We start from the raw sequence: 19852 nt of genomic DNA, 5'->3' as shown, positions 1-19852 counted from the left end.
TGAATACTTACGTACACATGAATTCTTAGATTTTTTTTATTTTTAATGAATTTTCAAAAAAAAAAGTTTTTTATGTTGTCATTATGGGGTATTGTGAGTAGAATTTTAAGGGGGAGGGGATAAATTGACTCCATTTTGGAATCAGGCTGTAACATAACAAAATGTGGAAAAAGTGAAACACTGAATACTTTTTGGATGCTGTACGACTACCCCTGGACGGGATAAGAGCCCATCACAGGTTCTTCCAACGTAAGGCCGGGAGCCCATTTACATCTGGGAGGACTGGGGCAATGCAGATGAAGTGCCTTGCCCAAGGACACAGACAGGTAGCGTGACCAGGATTCAAACCAAGGTCTACATGTTGGTAGCCTCCTTAACCCACTGAGCTACCTACTCTGCCAAATAGGACAGGCAGGTTTCTGCCTGTGGTAAAGTTGCGTACAGGCTGCACTTCACCATATTCGATCCAAAACACAAGAACCTGAACCTAAAGTCTGGAATCTCAAATGGCTGAAGAGCACTAAAGCTGAGTAGACCAATATGGTGGTCCAGACTATCCAGACGGATGATTGTTTTCCCTGCACTGGTGCCGCCCGGAGGCTCCTCAGAACATCCTTAACATCTGAGAAGCTTCAGCATTAGTGATGGAAGGTTGGACTGCGCAGAACTGTCGGAATCTATCCGCTTTGCTTTGTAGAACTTCATGAAGCCAACGAGGATTCAGTTCCACAGGTGACATCATCAACAGCCAAAACAAGAAGCACTCAACCCAGGAGGCGGGGCTTTGGACAATAGAACCCAGACGGTTGCACACTTGATGACGTTAGAACTTCAGAGAAAAAAATATATTACACAGACACACACACGCAAGATAAACAGAAAGCAAATTACAAACACTAGAATTAGCCCTTGAATCGAAAAAACAGTCGAGAAATTCAGATACACGGCATCCAGAAAAAAGAAGTTAATCAGAAGAGCAGAAGAAGAAGAAGCTTTTTTTTTCTGATGTCAGAACTTTAAAAAAACAAAAAGGTTTCGTGCGTTCGTCTGTCCTAAAGTTCTGGTTGGTGGGCCTGAGTGACTGGTCGGATGTACAATCAGATTGAGCTACAGTTCAGATATGTGTCGCACACTTCCTTCACTATGCCCCGCCTTCACACAGCCCCCCCCCCCCCCCCCCCCCAAGGAAAGTGAGGAGAGAGAAAATGCATAAAAAAACAAAATCAGCCAAATGTCCATCACGTTTGTTTTGAAGCTCTTGATTCATTCCACCTCAATGACTCCTTCGTATGATACAGCATTAACTTTGTTTTTCCTTTTGTTGTTTTGTGTCGGCACCGACTGTCTGCATCTACCCAGAAGGAAAAATAAGGGCGGGGTTAGTGGACAAAGGGGAGGAGTCCAGGCAGCATTTGATATGTCTCCTGTTGTGTCCATCGCTGACAGGCTCTTGGGGTCTGAGGGGTTGTGCCGCCAGGGGTCAGTAACGGAGGCAGAGAGAGGGTGGGGTCAATGTGGCGCAGCTCCTAGGTCAAAGGTTAGCCCTGGGTCTCCTTGTTGCTGTCTCGTTCCCGCTGTCCACTCTTGCTCATCTTCATCTCTGTCAGTTGGATGTAGCGCAGCACATTGGTGTCTGTGGCACAGAGAGGAAGAGGACATCATCACATTTTTACTTCAAAGGCTTGTGAGAAAATTAGAAGAAGCAAAAACAAGAGGAGATCATCTCAGAAAGTCATCTAACAAAGACATGAACCAGTTTCTGTTATGTGTCGACGCGGGTTGAGGAGCGGACCTGCGTCTGAGGGAACCCAGCGCTAAAACAACCAGAAAGCGGTTCCAATAACAAAACAATTTATTTTCCCCCTTTGGTGCATAACAAAGTGTACAAACAAAAACTGCGTCGGTCTGGCGGAGTGAAGGACGGCACGCTCTTCAGTGCCCAAAAGGATCGAAGCCCGGCGCTTCTGGACCCACGTTCACCGTCAAACACCCCCCAGGTGGACACAACAAACCGACTCTGCGAAGGATAGAAAAGGTGAGGTAAGTCAGCAGCTACAACTAATATCCTTCAAAAGGCACACACTATCAGCAACACATTCAGGTCCGAATTCAAGCTTTATGTAAATGAGCAGCTTCTCACAACAGGTGGAGGATCATCAGTCCGCATGCCACGGCAGTGAGAAGCGAGCTGCACAACTCTCATCAAAGTTCAAATATACTGCGTAACAAAATACCAAGTTACTGTTAACAATTATTCAGATAATCAATCACCTCTGATGTGTGCTGACAGCATGTGTCCCTCACCCTTCCTCCTTCACAGGCACGATGTGTCAAACCCAGGCGCGGTCCTCAGCGTCTCACAAACGAACATCACAAGGTCGAGTTCCCGGCAATTCTGCTTGAATCACACATGACTTAAATGCAGAATGCCATCTAATTATCTGCTTCAGCTGAAAGTCTTTAAGGTTGCACGTGAGCACCATCCACAGGTGCTGCACATCATGTTGATGAGGGTGAAGGACTCTTCTGCCAGCACCTTCTCCACAGACAATAAATCAGTTTGCATACCACCTGGAGAGCAAAGAAAAGAAAAGAACACCAAAATGTCCAGCCACACCCCCCCAACACACAACAGTTTCAATGAAAAGTTCTGGACAGATGGACCAAGGGCCAAGGAAGAGCTGATTTCATTTTGGTGCTGATCTGAATCAAGAGGTAGACCTTGTCTTCCATCATTGAGCAAAAGCAAGTAACTATATGTGAGGTAACTGACTGGTAAATGAACAAGAGTAACAGGTTACTTGAGAGATGTAACTGAAGGTAACTCGTACCTGTAACTGAGTAATCTTAATGATGTTTGATGTCACCTGATAAAACCTTTTGCCTTATGACATCATAAAGTTAGACTTATTATTCTACCCTGATAACATTGTAAAGGAAACTCAAAATTTTAGCTTAATAACTTCACAGAGTAAAACAACATGTTGGCACCACGACATCATGAACAATATCATAACATTTTATTTTAATATACGTATTTATTTGTGGTGAAATATGCACCAAAATGCAGGAAATGGCACCTAAAAATTCTAAATATTCAGAATATTTCAGTATGTTTCATGTGGGTTCCATCTTATTCTGAAATTGAGGGCAACAAACTAGTAGATCAGCTGGTAAAAGCAGCTCTGAAATCAGAAATACTCGTACAGGTCAACATTCCACTTAGTAAATCAGAAGTCAAAACAATGATCAAGATTATCATTGGAAAACTTGAAGCCGGTCAGTAGAAGGGAGACTGTCGAGCATGTGTTACTGGAGTGACACACATAGAACAGACAAAGAAGAATTATATTAGAGATGTCAGAGTGCTTGGACAGACCACTTTAACACTTCAGGGATCACTTTATTTTTTTACACTTACACCAGTTATTCAGTAGAATATAGTACAGCGCAATTACCCCCAACTTCTTTTTTATTTCTTCCTCCCCTCCCTTATCTCTTCATTTCCTTACTAATATTATAGCATACATCAGACTCCCTTAAATGCTCCACATCCAAACAACTGGTGGCAGTAAAGCACTGTGTTGGTTTGCAAACCGCCAATAAACTCAACAGAAGAAGAAGAAGAAAAAGAAGAAGCAGCAGGAGAAGGAAAATGTTTTTAAAATGTTCTCAAAGTTGTAGAATGTCATGTCATGCCAATGGATAAACTTTAGAAAAGAATCAAAAAACCCAAAACAAACAGGTAAACAAAAATATGCTTGTTCATGAAGTTGCTTTTAGCTGGGTAGGATGCTAGTTAGTACACAGCTAGTAGCGTAGCGGTTAGAAACATGACATCACTTTTGTTGATTATTTTGTTGATTGTTGATTATATCCACAGATTTCCGAGATAATGTTGAGCGGTATAAAAGGCCTGCCCCGAGCAGATCGCAGCTTTGCCATCTTGGAAGGTTGAAGCGCTGCAGCGGTCTTGCACCGTCAGTGGAAAATGCACGCTCTGCGCTTGTAATCACTGCCGATTCTCTGGCCGACTTCTCTACCGTTATTTACATTTAAGACGTGAAAACTTGTGCTTAGGTCAATTCAGATATGTAGATTCAATTTCTGATGTCAGATTTATTATAACTGTTGATCGTTTCTCCCTATAAGACTGTGACTGGAGCGTAAAGTTCTGCTCCTGTCAATAGAAAACTCATGTCATCAGTCAACTCTCTGGCTGATTCCTCGTTTTTTTTTTTCTTTTCTTTTTTTTCCTCTGTGCTTTGACAGCAAAGGATTAGAATGAAATCATCCCGTGTTGGGCCGCAGCCCCCAGCCAACTGCGCCCACCACCCACTGAGGAAAAAAAGCCCCCGCCCACCAGGTGGCCGCGCTCAAGCACCTGACCGCCAAAATCCCTGAACCGGCCAGAAGTGCAGCTCATGAGCTCCTCATCATTGCGGACAGACAGCTGCAGGTGACGGGGAATGATATGAGTCTTCCCACTGTCCCGAGCAGCACCGCCGGCCAGCTCGAGGATCCCACCGGTCAGACACTCGAGCACAGCCGCCATGTAAACGGGGGCTCCGGCAGCCACATGCCCCGCACAGCGCATTTTGTGAATTGAAAATACTCTGGCATTAGACTTGGACCATATTGGAATTCTGCTACAGCACAAGACTTCCAGAAGTGTGCAAAGTTGTGGTATGGAAGTTGAATGATTGTTCAAAATGACTAACTTTTTAAGCATTCCAGATAAATAAAACCCTACCCTTAACTCAAAACTATTTAAGAGAAAGCAATCTGTGAAGTTGCTCTGCAGCTGAAATATTAGGATCAGAGGCTCGTTCCATCACTGGGAGCGCCCATCCAGAAACGGTAGTCATATTTGGAATTAAAAAAAGTTCCAAGTTTGTACTGATTCGTGTTGCACAGAATGCACACATACACACTCGGGTCACATAAATATAAAGAGCTGCACTGGGCACGACTTTGATTTTTACGTTAGTGGGATCACTGAAAAAAGAATGAACTGAATGTTACAACACCCAGTGAAACTGTTGATCGTATCCTGGAAATGTGACTTTTTGGGAATTGAGTGAAAAGGAAAAAAAGAGTTCCCAGCAGTGTTTAAAAGCACAGTTCCTCCTCACCTGCGGGTTCACGGTTCTTTGCGTCACGCAGGTAGCGCAGGGCACATTCGTAGTCTCCCAGGTGGTAGAAGGCGATGCCGGCGCGGTACATGGCCTTGAAGTGATCTCTCTGGTGGCTCAGCACCTTCAGACAGTATTCCTTCACTCTCTCATAGTTCACGAGCTCTGATTGCAGCAGGCATGCTGCACTCAGGGAGGAAGACACAGCAAATTATTTTTATTGACTCTGCCACATGCACATTCATAAAATACTGCAACAACATTGCAATTTTTTTTAATTGTATTACAATGCAGTTTTAGATTTTAAGTGTTCATTTTGTACTAAATATAACATAACATATAACATAAACATAACATATAACATAATGCACTTTGATGTAACATTAAAATTTATTTTTGACCCGTGGCCCTGCACCCAGATTAGTTTTTGGCCCTTCATAGGACATAATTTGGGCACCCCTGATAGAGACAATAATAATAATAATCACAATAACAGTAATAATAATAAAACACATACAATTAATTACAAATAAATAAATTAATAATACAAACAAACCCCCTACAAAATCACAATGCTTAAAATGCAACTGAAATGATAAAAAGAAACAATTTAACTGTCACAAAAATCATTTACATTTGGGTTCATAAGTATTTGGACAGTTGCACTGTTTTTTGCCTCCTACACAAAAACAGTGGAGTTAAAATGTTGATATTTAGCTTTAATTCAAGGGATTTAGTAAAAACATTGCATTAACAAGTCTTGGCTTGAGTCTCTTGTGTGGAAACTGGAGTTGAAGTTTCACTTAAAATAATAATAATAATAATTAAAAAAAAACCTGTTTGTGCTTTACGTTGCCTTCAAATGCGTTATTGTTCAACACAACGTATGAAATACTGTACACTGTAAAAAAAAGAGTCTGTGAAATTAACGGGAAATCCTGTGAAATCATGACATTAAAAACTGTAAAAAGAAAAACAATGGAGTAGTGTTTAACTAATTTACAACAATAATGTGTAAAATGTGGAACGAAACTGAACTGAACTGTGAATTTAACAGTACAAATATGTTAAAATAGTCATGTACCATTGTGGAATTTACAAATGACAGTAGTTTAAACACTGTAATACCAAAAACTGTACAATACAGTTAGAGTTTACAGATGAGAATTTTCACAAATACCGTAAAATACTGATAAATACGGGTTTGAAAAAAGAGGTGATGATTCTGTTTAAAGGATATTTAAACATAAGGTGACCATATTGGAGAGATTTTATCTTCTAAATAGACAATAAAATTACAACAGGTTTACACTGTAAAATTTACGTATTTTATGTAAAGCCATTTACATATTCACTGTAATTTTTACAGAATTCCCCTGTTAAGCACAGCTGCCAGGATTTTTCCATAAAAACAAAGGATTTTTTTAAACAGTGTAAGGATGCAAACATCAGGGCAGGAAAGAAGAATTCAGAGATGAAGGACACCACAGATTCAACAGAAGTCCTGTGTGATCAGATGTGGAGTCATAAAACCAGCTGGTACCTTAGTCCTTCAGGATTTCAGGAAGCGAGGGGTGTTGCATGCTAGCAGTTCTCCACAGCTCTGAGATCAGCCGAATTCACAATACTGATATCAGCAAAGACACACCCAGCGCGCACACAACTTTTATGCTGCAAAAACACCATATCTTATCACGTATGTTTGTCTCATTCCTTGTAAAAGTACATGAAAAAAATAAGTTAAATTTCAGTATGATTAAAGGACGTGTTTTTTGATAACCCACCTGAGAACTCTGACGTGAATGTGTCTTGGAAACATCTTGTTTTGAGTCATATCTGAGATGAATAAAGTTTTTTTTAATTCACTGTAAGATTTTTTTAATGTTCCAAAATATCCTCTTCTCAAGTTTTATAAATGTCTTTAATTTAGCGGAGAAAACTCATTTTGAGTTTAATTTTACTTGTATTATATTAGGAAGTGCTGCTTAAAATCTTACTAGGACGTTGACCCCAGATGAGGTCATTTGTACTATATATGGAGGACAGCTGATTTTTGGAGAAAATCTGTTTACAGTTACATTACATTTTTAAGGTACTGACATAGAAAAATGTCTTGGGTTTTATGAAAGTCTTTATTGAAGGTTTAATCTGTTTTCAGTTGTGTTCAATTTTCTAAAACTTAATTTCTGTCGTCAATAAGCTTTTCTGAAGCTGCTTAAGCAGAACAGTATCCCATGTCAAGAAATTACGAATGACTGAATTTTATATGTGCACTGTGACAGTGTTCACATTAGATCAAATTTCTGTTTTTTGTTGTTGGCCTGTGTGAGACACTGTTGAGATGTAATTCTGCTGTTTTGTCCGGAGTATTAACATGTTAATTCTGGGTTTGGGGTCACATCAAAACAGAAAATGTCCCTATTTGAATCTGCAGTCTGGGATGTTAGAGGATGGACAGACTGATGAATTCTGTCAGGTCTGCAGCAACCTCACAAGCTTTTATTTTGAAATACAGGCTCTTATTTAGAAGTGCGACATAAACAGGCTTGTTTTCAAAAATTACTGATTTCTCAAAAAATATTGGTCTGATCACATTGCTGTTTTCATGACTTGAAAAAAATACGTTTGCCAAAAGATGAAAGTCAGGTTGTTCTGGATTTCAATTGATGCTCCGGAGACACAAACACACAGAGGCCACTCCCCTTTTATTATATAGATGAATAAAGGGTTTATATATATATATATATATATATATATTCACTAAAGTTTTTTTTAACATTCCAAAATATCCTGTTTTCACATAAAAAGTCTTTAAATTAGCCGAGAAACCTCATTTTGAGTTTAATTTTCTTGCATTATATTAGGAAGTGCCTCTTAAAAATCTTACGGTATGCAAGACTCTTACTTAAAGCTGTACGGTCTTTTCAAATTTCACAAAACTGACAAAATTTATTTTCTGCTGAAATCCAAGTATTATAATGTCAGTTTATTTTTTAAATGTGTTGCAAAATTACTGCTCATTTTAATGAAGAGAGCATATTTCCTGCGGAGGAATTCCATAACGAATGTTACATATTTTTTTTGAACGGTGTCTGCAGGAGGATGGGCATGTGTGCATGCATGAGGTTTTTAAATTACCGTAAGTTACCTTTGACCTTGCACGTACACGGGGGGTGCACGCTAACATCCGTAAGACTTCTTGTAAATTACTTCAGAGGTGCTATCTGGTTTTAGATTTAGAAGTGTTTATTTCTCGCTAACGTTTACAAAATATATGAGAAACATGTTAGATATATAGTGAAATAAGCAGTTTCGGAGTGCTTTCTGCCATGTTGGATTATTTTGTTTGAGTGATCAGCCAGGTGACATCACCGTCACCATGCGGTGTGCTTCCCAGCATCCCTTACGTAGGTCTTGGATGCCCCCATGTGATTTATGACGTCACTATGGTTGCTGTTTTAGACTGTATGTGTTGTTACTGTAGGTTGTTCAAAGCCGTCTGTTCATTTCAAATTTCCCCCTTCAGGGGAGCCACACTCACTCATCTTCAACCGCTAAGTCCAATTAAAGGTCGCAGGGGGCTGGAGCCTATCCCAGCAGTCACAGAGCACGAGGCGGGGTACACCCTGGACAGGACGCTAGTCTGTCGCAGGGCCACATATAGACAAAAAAAAAACACATTCACACCTGCACACACACCTACGGACAATCTAAAGTTTCCAATCCACCTAAGCTGCCTGTCTTTGGATGTGGGAGGAAGCCGTAGCACCCAGAGAGAACCCACGTACACACGGGGAGAACACGCAAACTCCACACAGAAAGGCCACAGGTGGGAATCGAACAGATGAGCTTCTCACTGTGAGGCAACAGTGCTAACCGTTAATCCACCGTGCTGCCCTCAGGGGAACTTTTTATTCATTTTTTTCCAGACAACACAAATTTTGATCATATTGACAATGTCATAACATGAATCCCCTGTTTAAAGACTAATAAATGAAATTATAGAAAGAAGAAAGAAAATTCTTTTTCTGAATGAAATCTTAAAATATAACACAATCAAAGTTAAAATACCCTCGGCCATATAAGCATTGTTTTCTTTAGCATTTGCAGTTGTTTAATTAATTATTAAGATCCTATTGTCTTACGTACAATTTGTACATGTTCGATAAAGCCCCTCTATCAATCAATCAATCATAAACAATATTTATGTTTTAAAGGCATCTGCACGAGGGTGTGTGTCCATGAGTACATGAGCTTTTGACAAGAGTGTAAGTTAGCTTGCACACTAACATCTGCTAAATGTCTTGTAAATCACTCCAGAAGTGTTATTAGGTTCCAAAAACAGTATTTACAGTTTTAGAAGTGTTTATTTTTTGCTAGCCTTTACATAATACTCAAGAAAGGTGTTATATTTAGCCTAAATAAAAAAATAAATAATAAAAAATTCAAAGTTAGCGACACCAGGAAGTGATGTCACCAAGCTAACATCTGCAAGATCATACCATAAAAATAGGAACAGAATGTGACTTTTTAACCTCTTAAAATTGGTCAAGGTTAGCCATCTTTGAACTTGTCCAAGTGTCCCAAGAATGTGTTCCCTGTGAATTTGAAGACTGTGGCAGTAATAGATACTGGACTTATGTTGAGGACACACACACAGACAGACAGAGGCAAACCCTTCGCAATACCCGATGGCCATATTTGATGGCCTCGGGTAAAAACCCAGAAGCCACAGTTCATTACGGCATCATCTGTTATCTGGAACATCAAATTGACATTTTCATAAATTTGGAATAAGCACTTCATATCCACATGGGAGCACGGCCCCTCATGGAGGCAGCAATGCTCCACTGCCATGTTGGTACAGTAGCCCATAAGCCCTTACTTCGCCTTTCGCATTTTGCAGTGCGGCTGGAAGACTGAAGGAAAGAAGAGGAATATGTTTTAACAAGATTTAGGTCTTCTGACTAGAATTTAGACAAATATACTTTGTCAGATTCCATGTTTTTATAGTGTAGCCCAGCTATGCTAGTAGTGCAGCTAACTGATTACATAAACATGATACCTTTGTAGAGAAGCTTTAATCTTCGACTGGACTGGGTTGCTTGACGCAAGGACGTATCACTTCAAATCGCAGAAGCTGGAGGCAGATGAAACAATTGTGTCATTTGATGTGACATCGTTGTTCATCTGCATCCCCACCGCTGAGGCCGTCTCAGCTGTGAGGCAGAGACTGCTGGAGGATGTGTCTCTACTTGAAAGGACCAAACTCACACCAGACCAAATCTGCAAACTCTTGGAGATCTGTCTTAACACCACGTATTTCCTGTGTAGGGGGAATTACTACAGGCAGATTCATGGTTGTGCGATGGGGTCTCCGGTATCCCACATTGTGGCCAATCTGTACATGGAGCGAGTGGTGAAGACAGCCTTGACGTCTTTCACGGGCATCTCTCCCAGTCACTGGTTCAGATATGTTGATGACACATGGCTTAAAATCAAGCAACAAGGAAGTCGAGGACTTTACAGAACACATCAACTCGGTGGATGCCAATATCAAGTTCACACGTGAGGATGCCAGAAACAACCATTTAGCCTTCTTGGACTGTGATGTTACGATTGGAGAGAACAGGCCGCTCCAGACAGGAGTTTACAGAAAACCAACTCACACTGACCAATATCTGCTCTTTGGCTCAAACCACCCCCTTGAACACAAGCTCGGGGTGATCAGGACGCTTCGACACAGAGCCCTACAGGTGCCCACAACTGCAGAGGGAAGGGCTAAAGAACAACAACTTGTCTGGAAAGCCCTCACAGTATGTGGGTACCCACAATGGTCCTTGGACAAAGTGCAGAAGTCCCAGAGAACAAAGAGACCAGATAGACAGGAGACGGAGACAAGAAGAAGAGGAGTGTCTCTCCCTTATTTAGCAGGAGTAGGGGAAAAAACTACAGAGGATCTTCAGACAGCACAAAATCCCAGTTTACTTTAAACCGGTTAACACCTTGAGACAGAAATTAGTTCACCCTAAGCACAGGATCCCTAGTTACAAACAGAGCAATGTAGTGTATTATATCAGATGTCAGGAAAACTGTAACAAACACTACATAGGTGAGACTAAGCAACCTTTACACAAAAGGCTATACCAGCACCGCAGAGAGGGCGCCAGTGGACCTCAGTCTGCAGTTCATCTCCACCTTAAAGACACTAACCACACATTTGAGCACAAGGAAGTTAAAATATTAGCAAGAGAGAAGAAATGGTTTGAGAGAGGGGTCAAGGAGGCATTCTTTGTGAAACGTTTGAAACCCAGCCTTAACCGGGAGGGGGTCTGAGACACGCTTTATCCCCTGTTTACAATGGGGTACTCAGGTCAAAGCAGTTTCAGTCTTTTGTTCATGGCAATGAGTCATTCACGTCATCAGCAGAGTCGTCAAGGGAGCCATCAGGAGAGGGTCCGTCACATCATTAGGAGGGACAGCTGCCCTGTCATTAGGAGGGTGCTAACTAGAGTACAATAGGTGCTAATTAGAGCTATTGTTTAGTCACTAGCCTATAGCAGTCTGCCTCTCGGTAGGAGGGGTCTGGTTAGGTTTAAAACTCCAGCTTTTGTGACTTCTGCCTCTCTGTAGGAGGGGTCTGGTTAGATTTAAAACTCCAGCTTTTGTGACTTCTTGATTATTCTCTACAAGAGTCAGGGCAGAAGTCAGATCACCAGAGCAAGAATTTTAGCTGAGGAAGCTTCTGCGATTTGAAGCGAAACGTCCTCACGTCAAGCAACCCAGTCCAGTCAAAGATTAAAGCTTCTCTACTATGGAATCCACCTGGACAACTGAGAGCCTACACAGAAACAATGATACCTTTGCTAATCACTTGTTTTTGCATCCAACTTTCCTTGAGTCTTGAAGCTTTTTTCTTTACTGCTTCTTTTTGAGATGCTCCCCCGCCCCCTTTGCCAGTACGTTTATCTGACATCCGAATAATTGTCCTCCATTGACCCGTCATATCTCCTGCAGCAATCCCGTCTCACTTTTTTCCTCCCTGATCTCTTTTCTGTCCCCCCTTTCCTCTGCCCTTGACACACAGACAGCTCTGTGAGTAACGTGAGTCAGGGCCTATTAGCCGGGAGGCAGTGTGAGTCAGGAGGGGGGAGTCAGGAGGGGAGGCGAAGGTGAGGTTGGAGCAGAGGGGGAAGGTGAGCAAAGATGATGAGATAAAAGGGGATGGGAGTGGACGTGACGAGGAGTGTTGGACAGTTAGTGCTTGTCCGCCTGTCATCTTGCTCGAAAATGCAGACATACGAAACATGTTTCAGAGAACCAATCAAACAAAATCAGACAAAATCCAACGGCACTAAAGAAGGGACACTAACTGCTTGCCCAAAAGACTATTTTACAACAGGCATTCTTGAATCTGGTGCACACAGCGGCACGTTACTGGCATAGTCCTTAATCCATTAGGTCCTTGTCGCCCTAGCAAGAGGAATACATTGGTGATTATTACGTTTTGACAGGATGTACCATTGTAGTGTGCGACTGATGCGCTCATAGCCAGCACTGGTGGAATCATTGTCCTCATCAAAACGGAGACATCCAACATGTGAGTAGTGTATCAGAAGGACTTTTCTTGGATTCCTATTGTCTTGTAAGTCAGCAAATTAAAAAGAGAACAACATGAAGATGAACCAATAAATTTCCTGAACTCGGCTTGAGAAGCTGAGTGAGAATTTTGCGATCATCCTGGATCAAGACTAAGATCCAGGCTTTTAATGGCTTCCTGAAGTCAGCCATCAGAAGTGTATCTGTACACGGCCAACGTGGTGAACTTATAGAGACGTTGATTTATCTTGGCAGTGACATTCATGTGTTTGGGTCCTCAGCCTTTAACGTCAAAAGATGCTTGTGAAGAACTTATGGATTCATGAGGTTGCTGGACAGAGGTGTTTGGTGATGCCAGTATCTTTGCAGGAGAAAAAACGTCCACGTTTTTAGGGTCCTTGGATGGTAACCAGTGACTGGATGTCTTCAGTACTTGGTCTCCTTAGGTACCGCTGGATTGACTTTGTGTTAACTGAGTGGTTACTGAGAGAGACACGGATGTAGAGTGTGATTTGGATTGTTGGGAAGCATCAACTGCAACAATTTGGCCATGTGGTGTTTTCCTCTGGTCCTGATCCAGCACATTGGTGCCACAGTGTTGAGCCCAGCCCTGGAGAAGGCCAAGGGGATGTCTAAGTTTCACCAGGCTGCAGCAGATAGATGTCACTTTCAAAAGGGGGTGCTGGTCCAGTTGTCTTCCTGGGTGGTTGCCATCCAGGTTTTAGGGCCCCTTCATACATAGTGTGAATTTGGGCTGCAGCGAGCGAGCGCACGCTGCAGCCCGTTGACAGGCTGCCCCCAGGTTGAAACGGACCGTCAGATCATAACACGCAGCTGGCGATCTGACTGTCACGTCAACCAATGGAGCTCTGTTCCACATGACGCGGTGTCAGTCCTACGGCGCAGTGTCCACAAGACACGCATGTTGGGCAGAACACGCGGGTGTGGCCTGCTGGACCAGACCAGTAGATGTGGACAAAAGAAGAGCACACTGCTTCATCATTCGTGACATGTCATGACTGTATGTCTGTGACCATAGGTCATCTACAGAGGAACAGACGGATCATATTTGTATTGCTCGCTTGATAAGAGGGATTGAATATAATGCGGTCTTTTTAAATGGTGTGTGGTTTTATTTTTTAAAAACGTCCATGTCCTTCCTGATATGAGGCGGTTTCCCGCAGCTTTTATAGGACAGTGATTGTAACTCAGTGGTAAAGTTTCTGACGGGTAATCAGAGCTTTTGGAGCAGGTTCGATTCCTGTGGGTGGCATGTCATTTTTGTTTTTTTATTTTCACAGCTGCTATGAAAAGCTGCTGTGTTCCCGCATGCACACTCTCACTCTCTATCTCTCTCTATGAACATTGTTCCAGATTCTGCCTGAGGAAGACGTCACGTGGTGTACTACCACCTGGTTTTGCTTTTAAAGGCCCCAGTTTCTTTGCTTCTATGATTTTTTTTTTGTTTATTTAAACCGGGATTAGGCACTTCTGTAGACTCTTCTTCTCTGTTTGTTTTTGCTCCAACAGTGCAGCTCCCTGTCTTCACACACCCATCCGCCATCGCTCTGCAGCGGTGGGACATGCACGGTGCTTTCAGGGGATTGAGTTACAGCCTGTAATGGCCTAATGGCTGAAGCAGTTAGAGAGCCCACTGACACACGCACACAGGACAGATTGTGCACATCGACAGTACGTTCAACAATAATCCACAGTTACAAATTCACATACACATATTTTCAGTCATATTGTGCCAAATTGTTTTTTTTTTTATTTGCTTTTATGCTCAATTTTTGTTTTTAAATAAACGTCCTCAAAGTGCCAAAATTCTTCATCTGTGCAGGTAGAGTCTCTCTTGCATTAATCAAAATATAGATCCAAAATGTGTTGTTTTAAACGGGAACTTCTCACTAGTTGCACTAGTAGCATGTTGAAGTTGTTTTTACATTTATAATGGGTTATATGTTGCACTAAAGTAGGCTAAGTAATGTTACAAAAGTGTGACAGTTAAAAAAGAAACCCATTTAATTATGGTGAATTGGCATTATTTGCTTATTTTCTATTCATCGTATTTATAGACAACAGTACAATTAAAGGCGATTAATGGTGATTAATGGCGATTGATAGTCTATGTCAACAGAATCATGTTTTATTTTTGTAAATTCACCAAAATTGGAGCTGGTTTGTTAGCTATTTCAAAGTATTACATTTATTTGTGAACTTTAAAATCAGTTTGGGGTTGTAATACAAGTATACACCATCAAATAATATAAAGAGTTAGAATTAGTTTTCTCCGTTTTAAACTTCTGTGGTATAGTGTGCCTTGATTGGAGAGAGTGGTGTCAACTCAGAACATGGAGAAAACCCAAATGATCCGCACAGCCACAGCGCCCCCAGACAAAAAACAAAACAAAACGCATCATGCAATGACGTGCGTGACAGTTTTAAGTTCTCTGTCTCTGGATTATGCTTTTTTCTGGACAAATTTGACCCTCAACAAACTTTTCTTTCTACAATCATCACCTCCAAATCAAAGGTAAGCCGAACAATTTCCTCTTTTATCGACTTCATGCTGTAAAGTTGTGGACTTTTGTGATCCATTTGTAATCAGCGTGCACACTGTAAAAACTATTATAATATGATGGCAAATGAATAATTGAAAGCAGAAAATGTGTGTCTGATTTAACAGGTGCACGTCGGGCTTCAGGTCCCAGACTGAACATGGTTTGAAAAAAAAATAAACAGTTGAGCTTTTAATCACATAAATGACTCCGGTCCCACTTTCCTCAAATCGGCGGGTGTCAGAGCTGAACTTTAATTTGTACCTCTGCACATCCAGACTGCTCGGGGTTTTTAATGGAAATACATTGCAATCGGACGGGACATTTTATCCGATGTGAGCGAGATGTATGTAATGGATTAGTTACAGTCAGGAGGCACCGAACATCTATGGGGAATCCTAAATCGGGACGTGCGCCTCATTTAATGACCGGGTCAAAATTTCTGAAATGTTTTTTTCTGCCAAATGTATTTGATCCATTATCAAAATGTATACGGTGTGCAGTGAAAGCAGCAAACTTTGCTGCTTTCACTGCACAGCCTGCAGCCTGCCGTGTGCGTCTCCAAGTCTGAGCACGGTGTGAAAAAAAAAAAAGGGTCGGGCTTTTAATCACGGAAATGACTCCGGTCCCACATGCGAGGGGTTTAATGGAAATACAATGCGATCGGACGGGACATTTTATCCGATGTGAGTGAAAAATCCATTGTACAAAATCCTGTTGTGAAAGTGTAGGAACACGGACCCACAACAGGGGGCGCAATGAACGGACAATGGAGAAGGTAAATAACAAGGTTTACTATTGTGAAACGAGCACAATAAATACAACAATCACAATTTGGGGTCGAATCCGCTGGTGTCGTGTGGGCAGGCTCGAAGGTAGGAGACGTCCGTCTCAGTCGAACCGGAACCACCCAGATCTCCTCTGCCACCGAACCCTGGAAATACTGGAACCGCCAAGTCCCGAATTCCCAGGTGGCCACTGCCTCCGCTCGTCGGATCCAGTACTGCTGGCGGGAGAGAGAGCAACAACACACAGGTGTGGATGCGACCGCACCCAGTAACGGAGAGGGGAGAAGCCGCCTCCACCTCTTGTCAAAGTACAGCAGGAAGGTGAGTACTTATCCAAGCAATGAAGCTATCAGTAGTCAACAGTCCTGAAAAGGTTTAACAAGTTTAGCTGGTTGTTCAGAATATAAATGCAGAGAATATTACCTCAGTCTTAGGCGATATCTCGGCACTGAGGTGGAGACGCCGTCCTCCTGATATACCTCTGTGCTGAGTGGAACAGCTGTGTCTGGTGATGGGTGACAGCTGTCACCCAGGCTACTCCCATAAGGCGGCAGCGCCCTCTGGTGCCTGGAGCCCGCACTCCAGGCAGGGCGCCCTCTGGTGGTGGTGGGCCAGCAGTACCTCCTCTTCAGCGGCCCACACAACAGGACCCCCCCCTCAACGGGCGCCTCCTGGCGCACGACCGGGCTTGTCCGGATGGCGACGGTAGAAGTCGGCCAGGAGGGCCGGGTCCAGGATGAAACCCTTCTTCACCCAGGAGCGCTCCTCGGGTCCGTACCCCTCCCAGTCCACCAGATACTGAAAACCCCGGCCCATCCGACGGACATCAAGGAGCCGGCGGACAGTCCAAGCCGGTGCTCCGTCGATGATCCGGGCAGGAGGCGGCGCCGGACCCGGGGTGCAGAGGGGTGAGGTGTGAAGGGGCTTGATCCGGGAAACATGAAAAACTGGATGGATCCGCAGTGAGGCTCTTCCGGCCTCACTGCGGCGGGGTTGATGACCTTGAGGATCTTATACGGTCCGATGTACCGTTCTTGGAGTTTCGGTGAGTCAACCTGTAGAGGAATGTCCTTGGTGGACAACCAGACCTCCTGCCCAGGACGATACTTGGGGGCCGGGGCTCGCCGCCGGTCTGCATGTTTCTTCGCCCTCGTCCGGGCCTGCAACAAGGCAGAGCGGGTGGCACGCCACACCCGACGGCACTTCCGTAGGTGGGCCTGGACCGAGGGCACACCGACCTCTCCCTCAACCACCGGAAACAAGGGGGGCTGATACCCCAAGCACACCTCAAACGGGGAGAGGCCGGTGGCTGATGACACTTGGCTGTTGTGGGCGTACTCGATCCAGGCCAGGTGGGTACTCCAGGCCGTCGGGTGCGCGGCTGTCACACAGCGAAGTGTCTGCTCCAGTTCCTGATTCGCCCGCTCTGCCTGCCCGTTGGTCTGGGGGTGGTACCCAGACGAGAGGCTGACCGTGGCCCCCAGTTCCCGGCAGAAGCTCCTCCAGACGTGTGACGTGAACTGGGGGCCGCGATCGGAGACGATGTCTGATGGTATGCCATGCAGACGGACGACGTGGTGGACCAGGAGGTCCGCTGTCTCCTGGGCCGTTGGGAGCTTCGGGAGGGCCACGAAGTGGGCCGCATTGGAGAAACGGTCCACTATCGTGAAGACGACGGTGTTTCCCTGGGACGGCGGGAGACCCGTGACGAAGTCCAGACCGATGTGGGACCAGGGGCGATGAGGCACGGGCAGTGGCTCTAGCTGCCCTGAGGTCTTTCTGTGGTCGGCCTTGCCCCTGGCGCAGGTGGTACAGGCCTGGACGTAGTCCCGGACGTCGGCCTCCAGGGATGCCCACCAGAAGCGTTGCCGGACGACTGTCACGGTCCTTCGCACCCCTGGGTGACAGGAGAGCTTAGAACCGTGACAGAAGTCCAGGACTGCAGCCGTAGCCTCTGGTGGGACGTATAGTCTGTTCTTTGGTCCGTTTCCGGGGTCCGGGACACGGGTCAGGGCCTCCCGGACGGTCTTCTCCACGTCCCAGGTGAGGGCGGCCACGATAACGGACTCCGGGATGATGGGATCCGGGGGATCCGACGGTTCCGTTTTGACTTCGTCTTCGTGCACCCGGGACAATGCATCCGACCTCTGATTCTTGGTCCCGGGACGGTAGGTAATCCGGAAGTCAAAACGGCCAAAGAACAGTGACCAGCGGGCTTGCCTGGGGTTCAGCCGCTTGGCGGTCCTGATATACTCCAGGTTCCGATGGTCAGTGAAAACCGTGAATGGCACGGCTGTTCCCTCCAACAGATGTCTCCACTCTTCGAGGGCCTCTTTCACAGCAAGGAGTTCCCGATTGCCGACGTCATAGTTCCGTTCAGCGGGGGTCAACCTGCGAGAAAAATAGGCACACGGGTGAAGGACCTTATCGGTCTTCCCGCTCTGGGAGAGCACCGCTCCTATCCCTGAGTCCGAGGCATCCACTTCAACCACTAACTGGCGGCTAGGATCGGGCTGCACCAGAACTGGTGCAGACGAGAAGCGCCGTTTCAACTCCTTGAACGCGGCTTCGCACCGATCCGACCAGGTGAAGGGGACTTTTGGTGAGGTCAGGGCTGTCAGGGGGCTAACTACCTGACTATAGCCCTTAATGAACCTCCTGTAGAAATTAGCGAAACCGAGGAACTGTTGCAGCTTCCTACGGCTTGTAGGTTGGGGCCAATCTCTCACCGCCGCAACCTTGGCCGGATCAGGGGCGACGGAGTTAGAGGAGATTATAAACCCCAGGAAGGACAAAGAAGTGCGGTGGAATTCACACTTCTCGCCCTTCACAAACAGGCGGTTCTCCAACAACCGCTGCAGAACCTGACGGACATGCCGGACATGAGTCTCAGGATCCGGGGAAAAGATGAGTATATCGTCCAGATACACGAAGACGAACCGGTGCAGGAAGTCCCGCAGGACATCGTTTACCAACGCTTGGAAGGTCGCGGGAGCATTAGTGAGACCGAACGGCATGACCAGGTACTCAAAATGGCCCAACGGGGTATTAAATGCCGTCTTCCATTCGTCTCCCTTCCGGATCCGAACCAAATGATACGCATTCCTAAGATCAAGTTTGGTGAAGATATTGGCTCCATGCAAGGGGGTGAACACCGAATCCAACAGGGGCAACGGGTATCGATTGCGAACCGTGATTTCGTTCAACCCCCTATAATCAATGCATGGACGAAGCCCGCCATCCTTTTTACCCACAAAAAAGAAACCAGCACCCATCGGAGAGGTGGAATTCCGGATCAACCCGGCAGCTAATGAGTCCCGGATGTAGGTCTCCATTGATTCACGCTCCGGCCGTGAGAGGTTGTACAGCCTACTGGACGGAAACTCACTGCCTGGAACCAAATCAATGGCACAATCATACGGGCGGTGGGGAGGAAGCGTGAGAGCCAGATCCTTGCTGAACACGTCAGCGAGGTCATGGTACTCCGCCGGCACCGCCTTCAGATTGGGCGGGACTCGGACCTCCTCCTTAGCTTGGGAGCCGAGAGGAACCGAGGAACCTAGACACTCCCGATGGCAGGTTTCGCTCCACTGAACCACTACCCCGGACGGCCAATCGATCCGGGGATTGTGCTTTAGCATCCATGGAAACCCCAAAACCACATGGGAGGTGGCCTGAGTCACAAAGAACTCGATCACCTCCCGGTGGTTACCTGACACCACCAGAGTTACTGGAGGTGTCTTATGTGTGATTGGTGGGAGTAGGGAGC

At 44.9% G+C, this 19852-nt stretch overlaps 1 protein-coding gene across 1 annotated transcript in view; it reads right to left on the bottom strand.

The window, feature by feature from the left end:
* Positions 1-1342: 1342 nt before the first annotated feature.
* The window catches only part of ttc9b (tetratricopeptide repeat domain 9B), a 105780-nt gene continuing 87270 nt past the window's right edge, over positions 1343-19852 (bottom strand). The window contains exons 3-4 of the mRNA XM_034169213.1: positions 5136-5318; positions 1343-1633 (exon numbers count right to left, since the gene is read on the bottom strand). Of these exons, the coding sequence (XP_034025104.1) occupies positions 1539-1633; positions 5136-5318 (278 nt within the window). The 3' untranslated portion in view covers positions 1343-1538. The remainder of the gene's footprint in view (positions 1634-5135; positions 5319-19852) is intronic.

This window comes from Thalassophryne amazonica, chromosome 4 (genome assembly GCF_902500255.1).
Source record: "Thalassophryne amazonica chromosome 4, fThaAma1.1, whole genome shotgun sequence".
Taxonomy (NCBI): Eukaryota; Metazoa; Chordata; class Actinopteri; order Batrachoidiformes; family Batrachoididae; genus Thalassophryne; species Thalassophryne amazonica.
Note: the sequence above shows the minus strand (reverse complement) of the source record. Positions and strands in the feature narration are given on the sequence as shown.